Source organism: Hyperolius riggenbachi, chromosome 3 (assembly GCF_040937935.1).
Source record: "Hyperolius riggenbachi isolate aHypRig1 chromosome 3, aHypRig1.pri, whole genome shotgun sequence".
Taxonomy (NCBI): domain Eukaryota; kingdom Metazoa; phylum Chordata; class Amphibia; order Anura; family Hyperoliidae; genus Hyperolius; species Hyperolius riggenbachi.
The window spans coordinates 211,491,194-211,503,601 of NC_090648.1; the positions used below are offsets into that span (position 1 = coordinate 211,491,194).

Below are 12,408 nucleotides of genomic sequence, written 5' to 3' on the forward strand. Positions count from 1 at the left end.
TGATCTGCCTTGTGTCTTGTCTGGCGATCGCACCTCTGGCGATCGCGTTCCTATTTCATATCTGCTGTTGTGTGTGTGCGGTTGCGGGGTGGCGACTGGATTGGCACACACACATACAACCTGTCCCTTTGCTCATTCTCATTCGCAATCGCCTCTCTTGCGATTGCGTTCTGCGTTTTGTACAATTCCTGTCTGGCATTTGTGGAGGTACAGAGGATTGGTTCCTCTGCACTCCCCAGCGCCATCTGCCGACAGGAATTTTCCCTCTACGGGTGCGTAGCACCTTTTGCTGGGTTCCTGCAAATTATACGCTTGTGGAGGATTTCCGCCGTGTCAGCGCACGCGTTGTGCGCTGATCACGGGGAAAGTTCCACAATCGTTACAGAAACATGGACATTACCTTGCACATTCAGTTGTAACTGACAGCTGCTGATACAGGTAGTCCCCAGTTAACGAACGAGATAGGGACTGTAGGTTTGTTCTTAACCTGAATCTGTTCTTAAGTCGGAACACTGTGCCATCTCTTGCCCCTGTACCTCTTCTGTGCCCCCCTGTGCCTCCAGTGTCCCCCTTTGTGCCACATCTGCCCTCCGTACATGCTTATACAAGTTTAAAAGCCATTTTTTCTTTGAATTTTTCAAAAGTAGAAAAGTAGAAATCTGACAGAAGCGACAGGTTTTAGACTAGTCCATCTCTTTATAGGGGATTCTCAGGGATATATTTATTTTCAAAAGCACTTAGTGAATGGCAGTTGCTCTGTCCAACTGCCAAAAAACTGTATAGGGAGCAGGGAAGCTGGCCAGCATAAATCCTTTTTCGGGAATAGCTTTATAAAGAATAAAAGCCTTGCTGAGAATCCCCTATGAAGAGATGGACTAGTCCAAAACCTGTCACTTCTGTCAGATTTCTACTGCCTACTGTAAGTGACAGCATTATCGGACAAAAGTAATTTCTGGCTCATTTTACTCTGGAAAAAATGTACTTCTTATTTGTATATGTTTGCACATATTTTTAATTTTACAGTTTTTCGTTGTAGTGCCCCTTTAACACAGCACCAGGGAGTCAACCAGTCCACACCCGTATCCACCAAGGGTGCAACGGCAGTCCAAAATAGAGAAAGACTGGGTCTCGACCTGGATTTTCAGACTAATTGGCCAATTTTATTTAACAAATACCACAGTGCAAGAGCACAATGTTTCGACCTGATGCTCTTTTTCAAGTGCTTATAGGATACTCGTGCAACAATCACATATATAGACAATTAAAACACACCCATGCAAGGGCGGGCACATAACTTAAAGAGACAAGCCACATTATATTATCATCACAGGAAACATTTTAGATTATATGCCTCATTCATGCCATTTGGCGCAAGGGTACCGAGGTCATTAATCCATCTACTTTCTCTGCGGAGCAGGGAGATTTGGGGATCCACACCCTCCTGCGAGAACACCTTTTCCAGTTCACACCACCTCAAGTCCCCCACTGCATGTCCACACTCATAAAAGTGGCAACCAACGGGAGATTCAAATTTATCCTTGGATTTTTCATTATCCTCCTTTTTATAATTATGAGCTCCTATGCTCATTTATTCTCCTCCTTGCATCTCTAGTGGTCTGCCCCACATACCTCATGCCGCAGGGACACTTCATCAAATAAACGACATTTGTCGTAGTACAAGAAAAATTGCCCTTAATGTTAATCCTTGTCCCTTTAGTCGTATGTGTGACATAGGCCCCACGAATAATCGAGGAACAATTTTGACAATTCATACATGGAAAAGTGCCCCTGCGGCGGGGGATGAACGTGGCATTTACATTCCTCGACTCCTTTAGGTCAGCCCTCACTAACTGATCCCTGACACTTTTCCCTTTCCTAAACACCATTTTAGGGGGAGAGCGAAATACTTTCGACAGCAGTGCATCAGTTTCCACCACTGACCAGGCCCCAAGCAGACATCTTCTGATGTCTGCCGCATGATTATCTTACCTAAGTACAAACTGCACCCCCTCCTGATAATCCTTTTTTCTCTCTTTTTTCTTTCTCAACTCCTTTCTCTCCATCCTAGCTACCTCTGCCGCTATTCTTTCCACTTCCTCCTGTTGGTAGCCCCTTTTTACATAATCCACCACTATTTTCCTAGATTGTGACACATATTTCTCATCACTGGATGTAACTCTACGGGCTCTGATGAGCTGACTTTTTGGAAGTCCTCTGAGCAGAGATGGAGGATGGCAAGTGCTTGCCAGTAATGCATTATTCCATTCTGTTTCCTTACGGAACAAATACGTTTCAAAGACACCTCCCCTGATTTCAATATCTATATCAAGGAAATGCAATTTAGTTGCATCATACTCCAGAGTGAATTTTAAAGTATCATGGCAGACATTGAGGCCATTAAAAAAATCAAGCAAAAGCTGCATGGGCCCTGTCCAGCAAAAAAACAGGTCATCAATATACCTGCAGAATATTTTTAAAAACTATCGCTCTCCAACATAAATTTGGCCTCAGACTCTGCCATGTATACATTTTCCAGACTTGGCGCATAAGGGGCTCCCATAGGGTGTTGTTTCTGCTCACTTTGGAACACACAACAAACAAACATTCTGCAGTGATGCACCTGCAGCTGATTTTGCCACCTGTCATAAATCTAATGCTGGGTACACACGATGAGATTTCCCGTTCGATTTGAGGATCGATTCGATTAAATCAAACATGTTCGATTGGATTTCGATCGTTTTTTCCGTCGATTTTGCATACCTATCATGAAAAAAACTATCGAAATCCAATCGAACATGTTTGATTTAATCGAATCGATCCGCAAATCGAACGGGAAATCTCATCGTGTGTACCCAGCATAAGACTGATCAGGGTAAAGAAAGATTTTACAATGAGTAAACATTGACTAAATCATTTTGAAAGTAATTGTAAAAAATAAACAGTTTTATTCATTAAGTTATATTCAGTTAAATTCTGTCTACTTGCCCTCTTACTAAAAACGCTATGTAGAACAGAATTTTGTTTTCTTAAAACAGAAGTTATTTGCGATTATTCAGGTTGGAGTGAGCATATGAGGTGTCCCACAATGCATCACTGCTGAATATGCAAACCCTGAAAGCTAAACACACCTCCAGAACCCCTGGAATGCAATGATGTGTCAGCTTGATTAATTGTACAGAGCCAAACTAATCCATCGTGCATACAGACTGCAGAGGCGTGGCTAAGGTTTTCAGGGCCCGGGGACAAAGACAGTTTTTGCGCCTCCCCCTCCTAGGCAATATGGGCATGGCCACACATCAGATTGTGTTTGTGATCCCGGGTGGAGTCAAATGTACAAATTCTAGTTAGATAGCCAGATGTGCCCTCTTCCCGCCAATAGATAGCCAAATGTGCCCTCTTCCCCCGATCAGATAGCCAGATGCGCCCTCTTTTAAATAGCCAAATATGCTCCCCCCCCCCCCCCAATAGCCAGATGTGTCCTACTTTTTCTACTTCTATTAACGCTTTTGCAGAGGCAGGGAGAGAAGCAGGGGCACTTCAGGCAGCCAGCAAGCCACCTCTCATGCACACAGTGCTGTGCCTGGGGACATACGTTTCTCCTTGCCCACCCATAGCTACGCCTCTGACAGACTGAGATGAGGACCAGCCAGTCTGAAACAGTCTGTATGCATGTTGGATTATTGTAGCTCTGTATAATGAACAGGCTGACACATCATTGCATTCCAGCAGTTCTGGAGGTGTGTTTAGCTTTCAGGGACAACAAATGGATAATTTTCATATTCAGCAGTGATACATTGTCTCATTCCAACCTGAGTAATCTCAAATACCTTCTGTTTTAAGAAGGTTAAATTTAGTTTTACATGGTATTTTTAGTAAGAGGACTTATTAGTCCTATTTAGCCCCTTAAGGTGGCCATACACTGGTCGATTTGCCATCAGATTCGACCAACAGATAGATCCCTCTCTGATCGAATCTGATCAGAGAGGGATCGTATGGCTGCCTTTACTGCAAACAGATTGTGAATCGATTTCAGCCTGAAACCGATCACAATCTGTGGTGGTGGTGCTGCTGCTGCCGCCCCCCGCCCCGCATACATTACCTGCTCCGCCGGCGCGAGTCCCCTGGACACCGCTGCTCCGTCTCCACGCTGGTCTGGTCTGGTCTCCGGAATGCTTCACTCCTTCCTGCCCGGCAGGAAGTTTAAACAGTAGAGGGCATGCCGAAGACCAGACCAGCGCGGAGACGGAGCAGCGGGACTCGCGCCGGCAGAGCAGGTAATGTATACCCGCTGTATTGCGTCGGTCGTCGGGCATTCGAACGCCGCTATCGACGCACTCCCGACCCGCCGGCGCTCGGAAAAAATCTTCCGCACGGATGGATCGACGGGAGTCGACGGGAACGATGGATTTCGGTCGGAAATCCATCGTTCTGTCAGCGGTGTCCGCGGCGATTTCACAGCCGTTTCGATCACTGTGATCGAAATGGTTGTATATCGGCGGGAAAATCGTTAGGTGTATGGGCCCCTTTACACAATCTTTAGAGTTCTGGTTCACCGTGAGCTTGCTGGGCAATCTGTACCTCTGGGTGTTTTCATTCCCACCCCATAGAGCCATATTAATCCATTGTATGCACTGATGGGGATCAACCAGTCCAAAACATTTTGTATGCATGCTGGATTAGTATGGCTATATACAATTAAGAAAGTGACACATGATTGCATTCCAGTGGTTCTGGAGGTGTGTTTAGCTTTCAGGGACAACAAGGGGATGATCTGCATATTCAGCAGTGATGAATTGTGGGCCACCTCATATGCTCACTCCAACCTGAATAATTGAAAATACCTTCTGTTCTAAGAATGCAACAATCTGTTTAAAATCCAGTGAAGATAGATTTTCACTATTTTGCAAGCATGACTTTTCTTTGACTAAACAGACAATTGCAATCGGTTTGAATGGACCTTTTTAAATGTTTTGATGTCTGACAACCCTATGATCAGATCAGTTAAATGGATGTCTGTTGTGGATCAGCTCTAAATGGACCAGATCCTTCCGTGGGTGATTAAGGCCTGGAACCCACTACAAAACGCTATCGCTAATCGCAATTGCTAGCCTTTTGTATGAGCGGTTTGTAAGCAATTTCATGAGCGTTTTCAGTAGCAATTTTAAAAGGTGTAATCAATTTGCCAGCGGTTGTGTAGCGATTAGCATTTTTAATTTTGATTAGTCCTTTCAATTAATTTTAATTTTGTTACAGTGTGCAGTAATATAAAAACGTTAGCAAAATTGCTCTGTGTAGGTTTTGACAAGCGATTATGCCAGCGTTTATATACTTAACATTGCAGAAACACTAACGCTAATCTCTATCGCTCAAGAATGCTGCATGTCCTGCGTCTGCGATTTTGGTAATCGCAGTCACTCCAGTAGAATTTGGCCCATCCATTGAATTGCTCCCTAAACGCTCACAAAATCACTCTAGTGGGTTCCAGCCCTAAATGTGTTCTGTACAAACTATGAGAAATAGGCAATTTGGAAATATGTATGGAGAATTATTTCTTTAGCTTTATGCAATATCACAAGTTGTCCACAAGATGGGGCTCTATGGACATATGGCATCCGTAAGTGTCTTTTTTTCATCTAATAGATCCACAACCAGGTAAAAACAAGCCTCTATTAGTACTATGAGACACACTGAGGCCGATTTCAGGGTGTGATCTTCGCTTTTATTACGCCACATTTATAAACGTGGAAACGGTTTTGTACACCGGCTTAAGGTGGCCACACACAATACAATAAAATGATCCCATTTTACGGCAATTCAATAAAAATGACCGGATTTCCTGAAAAAAAAAACGTTTTATTCGAGCAAGACATCCAATTGGATTTCCTGTTTTTATTTGATAAAAGTCTATCGGGATTGATTGCTAGATTTTTCTGATCAATTTTTATGAAAATTGAATGGTGTGTGGTAGATTGACTATATATATATCCAATCATTTTTATCATAATTTGGGAAAAATGTAAAATAGGTGTGTGGTAGATTGGTCAGATTTTTAAAAGGTTGCACTCAGAAAATTTGATTGCAATTCTTGAATTGGAAAGATATTTAAAAATTGTGTGGTGTGTGGCCACCGACAGTTAAGCTAGGAATACATTATGTGATGTTTTTTTTCAGATCTAATGTTTGATTACATCATGATCAATGTTATAGTCAGTCATTATGTCAGTCAGTTAGGTGTGTGATGTAGCCAGCAGTAGCCATTCAAATGATCATTCCTCATTAATCATGTTTTGGTGAACAATCGTTCATAGATCCGACATTTTACATGAATACAGCTGCAATAAAAAATCTAAATTACATAAAGCTAAATTATATTAACACTGACCCCACAATTTTATTTTTTGGGGTGAATGGAACAGGTATGTCCAGCTTTACTCATTCCCTTCGCCAAGCTTCAGGGATTGCTATGTAATTTGGTGGATAGGGGAAGAAAAAAAAATGAATGAAACAGGCTAGACTGGGGAGGAGAAGCAGAGTATGTTGGAGTCAGAGAGGCGGTGTTCAGTAGTGTGTGTTGCACATCATCAAGTCTAGGCTGAGTCATGTTCAGAGAGATATGCTGAGCCTGTAGAGATGTGTGTATGTGTGTGTGGGAGGAGTGGGGAAACTGAAGGAGGAGGAGGAGGAGAATGACCTGCAAACGTGGCTCACAAACTATCTGAAACAGGACCAGCTGCTTCAAGGAAAGGAAAGAAGGGAATGTGCCTTTTACTATACAATGGCTGAGCAGCAGGACAGCTTCTCTGAGGGACAGTAATAGGCTGCTGACTGAACTGTGAGAGGAAGGGGGGAGTGCTAGGCTTCAGGAGGGAGCAATGGGATGGAGGAAAGTGAAGCGGTGATGATGGAGTGAATGTACTCTGTGACAGATAGCTGTACTTGTAATCAGAGGGCAGGAAGGTAAGAAAAAGGAAGGGGGAGCTTTGTAATCTGACTGTTGCTATAAAGGTGCGTACAGTGCACAGCATTACTTTCCCATAGTTAACCCATTAGCATGGCTGTGAAGAAGTATCTGGCTCCAGTGGAACGTCTGGAATAAGAAGCGTATTACGTTTGTTTACTTTACCATTGCTTTCTTGGACTATTATTATTAAAGCATTTGGACCTGAAAGGCACAAGTCCTGGGAGTCTCTGCTGCTGTGCATGAGAATTCATCCCAGGACGTAATGTGGACGAGCGTGGTTCACCAGTGACTGATCACACTGACATCATTCCTGGGACTCTGCTGGACCTCTGCAATCACCCCTCAGCCCCGAGGCTGCCATCTGCTGCATATTTCTGTACAGATCCAGCTTCCCAGGGACATCATATTGGGACATTTCATCCTGGATCAGAGCACACTGAGGATCTGTGTCTGAGGCTTGTGCCCCTGTCTACACTGTTGCAGCCATGAAGCCTGTGCAGAAACTGCTGCAGCTACCCATGACAGCTGTGAATATGGTAAAAAATCACAGAGCGGAGGAGGCAAAGAGCCCCGTTTTGACCCCAGATGCGGGTGTCCAAACGTTCTACAATGCGCTGCAGTCTGATGAGCTCCGACTTCTGAAATCCCAGGACAGTAACCCCAGCGGGGAGAATAGTGGATCCAGCATCACCTCTGGTCAGCCTGTGCGGTATGGAGACCCTGCACTACCTTGGTGTATGTAGGATATCTGGGACAACACAACTAACCTGTAATTAATAATAGGGTTAAATAGCATCCCTAAGGGTCCTTCCACGCTTTGCACATAGTGTGTTGTGAATACCATCACAACAGTGCTGAAAAGTCAAGGCCGCATGTTAGACATGCGAACATACAGTGAAGCATGAGGTACGATGAAAGTATGCAGCAGTGCCTGGTAAATGCCCAGCAGGCTGCGTGTTACCCCGATGGGAACCGCCATACAGCACCAAATTTGAACGCAGCATAAAAATATCATGGTAATGCGGTGCGGTGCGATATTATCTATTGCAATGAATTCAGTGTGAAAGGAGCCTGGAATGGGATATTTTAATACATTCGTGTCAAACAGCCAGTAGCGATGATGAATGAGGTGCTATGTTTTCCAACTTGCAATATAATTTATTTTTTTGCATTGATAAGCAGTTTGCAGTTGTCATAATCCAAATCGGCAACAAATTAATTCATTTGGTCCATTTTAAAGATGCATACACATTTCAAAATTGCAGCAAGTCAGAAAATGTAGCTATTTAGTGATTATCTGTAAAAGTCAGTCATGTTGCATGTTAGGCATTCCTCAGGTAATTGCGAGGCCTAGCTAGATGGTGAATTGGTCTTTAGCCAGCAGCTTGTGAGTAAAGTGTAGCGTTTACCTCCCTATATGATTCTGGTCACTGTAGCAGTTGCTTAGTACCTGAGAATCTGAACACCTGCTGTGCTATACACCTCTCATAGGCACAGCCTCATAGGATTTCCATCATTAATGTTATTTAATGTTTATTGACAAAGTCAAGTTCTTATATGTAACTTGCTGCTGTTTATATACAGACAAAAGCTGGAGGCTTCTGGTCTAGAGCAACAGACCGACGTCCAAGATGTTGGGGAAAGTGCTATTTTGCAGTTGCTTATACTCTTTAATAGAATGGTAGTAAGATAAACCTGTTTTTTCAGATTCTTTAAAGATCGTGGCCCATATGTAATTTACTTTTTCTGTTGCATTTTCCCCTGGGAGATCACTTTTTATCTTCTGTTTAAAATAACTGTTCAGGTGAAGGGGAAAAAGTACTGTCAAAATTATTTTTTTGCTTGCTGGTAGCTTAAAAGACATTTATTGAAATGTAACGTAGGAGAACTTATTTTTTTTTGTTTGTGATTATGGAGTAGAATGTGTCAGGTAGTGGTAAGCAGTATATGATGATTTGATACTCGCTGGCTGGTTGATTACATCCTTTACCATTGGTAAAATAAGCAGGGCTGTGGAGTTGGTACTAAAATCATCTGACTCCGACTCCTCTGTTTATGAAACCACCGAGTCTGACTCCTGGTACCCTGGTACTCCTGGTAGTACAAAAATAATTCGACTGTTACTCCTTTGTTTATGAAACCACCAACTCCGACTCCAGGAGTTGGTGGATTCATGAACAACTCTGATTCCACAGCCCTGAAAATGAGGGCCTAGCTGCTCTTGTGATGGAGCCCTAAGACTGCCCATGATAATTAGAGTGCTGTTGAATATATATGGTAATTCCAGTATTGTCTGGTAACTGTGTATTGAGCCTTTCATAAACTTGGTTTGACTGAGTGTTCTCCATCTTGATGGAATGGTAAAGAGATTCCAGCAGCCCTGCTTATTTCCAGCAGGAACTGATGCAGTCAGTATAGGTTTCCCAGACTACTCCATTTGCTCACCTGTGGACAGCTGTAGTGAGGTGCTGCATCCATGGACATGAGATTGCTTTCTGATCTAGTCTCTGTCATCTCATATCTCTGAGCAGTAAAAGAACATATTTTCTGATCTAATCTCTGTCATCTCATTTCTATGAGCAAAAGAACATGCAAACAACCACCAATCACCATAAACCACTGCACTTTCTTCCCTTCCTAATTAATTAAACTTAGGAAACAAAATGGTGTATTTGCTGGTAAACATGTTGGTTATTCCATTTTCCCTTCCATCAATATATTTCTCTTCGCTTCTGATTTGCGGGTTTTCCTAATTTGCTTTAATCATGCAAATACTTCCATTTCAACTGTCCTTTTGTCTTGGTAAGCAGCAGAACTGGAAACTCCTTGAGAGAGCCTATGAGGTGTAGAGTGGTCTGACTGGTGGCGCAGATTGCATACATTACGTGTAGGAGAGACCAGGACACAGCAATGGAAGGGTTGTGAGCTGGAAAACAAATACAACTGGTGACAGACATATTCTTCCATGGCTGTCAGACAGAGAGAACAAATACAGTTGTCTATGCTTAGCGAGCAGTAAGAAGACCAGTACCGAGGACATAAGCTGGCTGTACACAGTAGCTGAAAATCCAACTATGCCACTCAAGATGAAACATCTTTCAACTGTCGACATGTATGTTGTGCCTAATGGCTTCTTAAGTGCAGCTCGCACTTGTACTTTTGTAGTTGTTATTGTGCAACGATGATCTGAGTGATCACACAAAATATCTGTGCATTCACACTGGCTTTCAACAGATCAGGGAGGATGAGCAGATTACATGTTGCACCATTTTCTGGTGTTTTGTTAGATGTCAGACGATCAGCTCACACAGTGCTGTCTTTACAGTACAGTATTATTTGTCCGACAGTCGTATAGCTTCCTTATCTGCTTAAGTGAGCAAGCCCTTGGTACATTTTCATCTACTGTGCTAGGCCGGCGTACATTCATTCAATCCCTGTTGCCCCAGGGATCGGTACCTGATCCCTCTGGGGGTCGTTTCTGGCATTAGCATTATACAGACACATTGCGCAGCTGTTTCCCAGCAATGTGTATTGTTGCTCTGGAGAGGGGAGGAGGGACAACAGCACATCGCATGATGGAGCTGTTTTTGGCAGGTGGGCTAAATGGGGGAAACGTGAGCTCATTTCTCGCTGTTTGGGGCAACTGTACACACTCTAGATCCTTGGACAAGACGGCCCCTAATGGCTGCCTGGACTGAGTTCAGTCTAGCTTATGTACACAGCTTTACTCTTATTCTTCCAATCTAGGTTGGATTTCAGTTATGTTCTTTGTAGGGCACTGATCTGTATTCTCCATTTGGTTACAGATTGGTCATGCAGTATGTGAAACAGTTATGAAAGTCTGCTGCTCTTACTTTCATTCTTTTAAAAGCCTTTTACAGCTATTCAACTTTGCAATATGACATGGCCATGGATTTTGGGAGGCAACAGTTGGCCCAGCAGCCCTTGACATATTGTGGTGCAATTAAGTTACATGTACTTTTTTTTAGGAAGGAAGGGGAGGTAGGGAAGGAGAGTAAGAGGCCTGCTGTGGGAAAGAACAAAGTAGCCAGGTAAAAAATACACCCTGGCAGATAGTTGCTCTCCTGAGATGCTGAGATGCAATGGGTGCAGAAGATAGGGGATGCCTGTACACACAGGATGTCACCTGAAACAATCACAAATTATTCTTTCAGGTGACTGAAGTCTAATGTAATTATGGTCCTTCATAGCTCTGTTCTGTGCTGCCTTCCCATAAGGGTCTATTTCCACTAGGATATTACATGTTGCATACATTTTTCTGTATGCAAGTTGTCACTGGATGAGAATTTTAATACAAATTATCATTTGTGTCTAACAATCACTACATGGGAAACGTATGTGTGGTGCAGAAATCTAAAGCATGCAGTCCATATTTTTTCTGCATCGCACCGCATTTGAAAAAAAAAAAAAAGCATTCAGTGGAAATGACTCCATTGTCATGCATTGGTTTGAGTTTCGATGAGAATAATCGCGTTGCGATTTCACACTTAGTGCAAATAGTCCCTGAATGCAGGCCTCCCATCAGTGCCACAAACCCTATGCACATGTATAGTGTGGAGGCTTTAAAGAGAACCAGAGATGAAGAATAAATAGATTTATACATACCTGGGGCTTCCTCCAGCCCCATAAGCCTGGATCGCTCCCACGCAGCCTTTCTCTGCTGCCACTATCCAACGGTACCGCGTCCCGTCATTTCGGCCAGTCAGGGCCAGTCAACGCAAGCGCAGTGCGCTCCCCTCGTTCTGCGCCAGGGGCATGCATAAAGAGCCGGAGGGAGTCCCTGTGGATGCGAAAAAATGTCCGCATCCGGCCGAGGTCGGGACCCGGTACCGGCGGATACAGGCAGCGGAGAAAGGCAGCGTGGGAGCGATCCAGGCTTATGGTGCTGGAGGAAGCCCCAGGTATGTATACAATCTTTTTCCATTTTTAAGGTTCCCCTTGTCTCTGGTTCCCTTTATAATGTACCTGTCAGACATAAAATAAAAAATCAAGTCTTTATTTTTATCGTGTAAACGAGTAATACGGATGCTAACCAGGCAATCCAAAAGTTAAAATCACTTTTACTTTTGTTGATAAATAATCGTTCCCCACTTTACCTGACTATTATTTGGTACACACAAAATTTGGTACACAAAAAGGAAGTTGCAGGGCATGCTGGGTTGTCCTTTTTTGCTTCTCTACTTTCCCCTCAGACTTAAAGAGTAGCTGTCAGCCATACTATCTCAGGAAAAAAACAAATATATAAGTAGATAAATACTTGCTCTACTTACATAACATATGTATTGCACTGTCCATGATTATGATTTCTGTGAATTTTCTAAAGGAAAAGTTTCCATATTTACTGTGGCTATTTTGAAGGCAGTCGTGATGTAATATCTGCCCTTAGTCTCCTCTGCCTGATTTGTCCGCCCTTCACTATAGAAAGT

At 43.2% G+C, this 12,408-nt stretch overlaps 1 protein-coding gene across 8 annotated transcripts in view; it reads left to right on the forward strand.

Annotated features, from left to right (window-relative positions):
- Positions 1–12,408, forward strand: part of AP3B2 (adaptor related protein complex 3 subunit beta 2) — a 115,875-nt gene that overhangs the window by 9,276 nt on the left and 94,191 nt on the right. For 3 of the 8 annotated variants that reach the window (XM_068275629.1, XM_068275628.1, XM_068275630.1), the window contains exon 1: positions 7,444–7,670. The exons of 3 other annotated variants lie outside the window; for them this stretch is intronic. In XM_068275629.1, coding sequence (XP_068131730.1) covers positions 7,447–7,670 — 224 coding nt within the window. In that variant the 5' untranslated portion in view covers positions 7,444–7,446. Of the gene's footprint in view, positions 1–790; positions 920–7,443; positions 7,671–10,992; positions 11,014–12,408 lie in introns of those variants that run through there. 2 more of the 8 variants (XM_068275634.1, XM_068275636.1) reach the window with 2 other exon arrangements.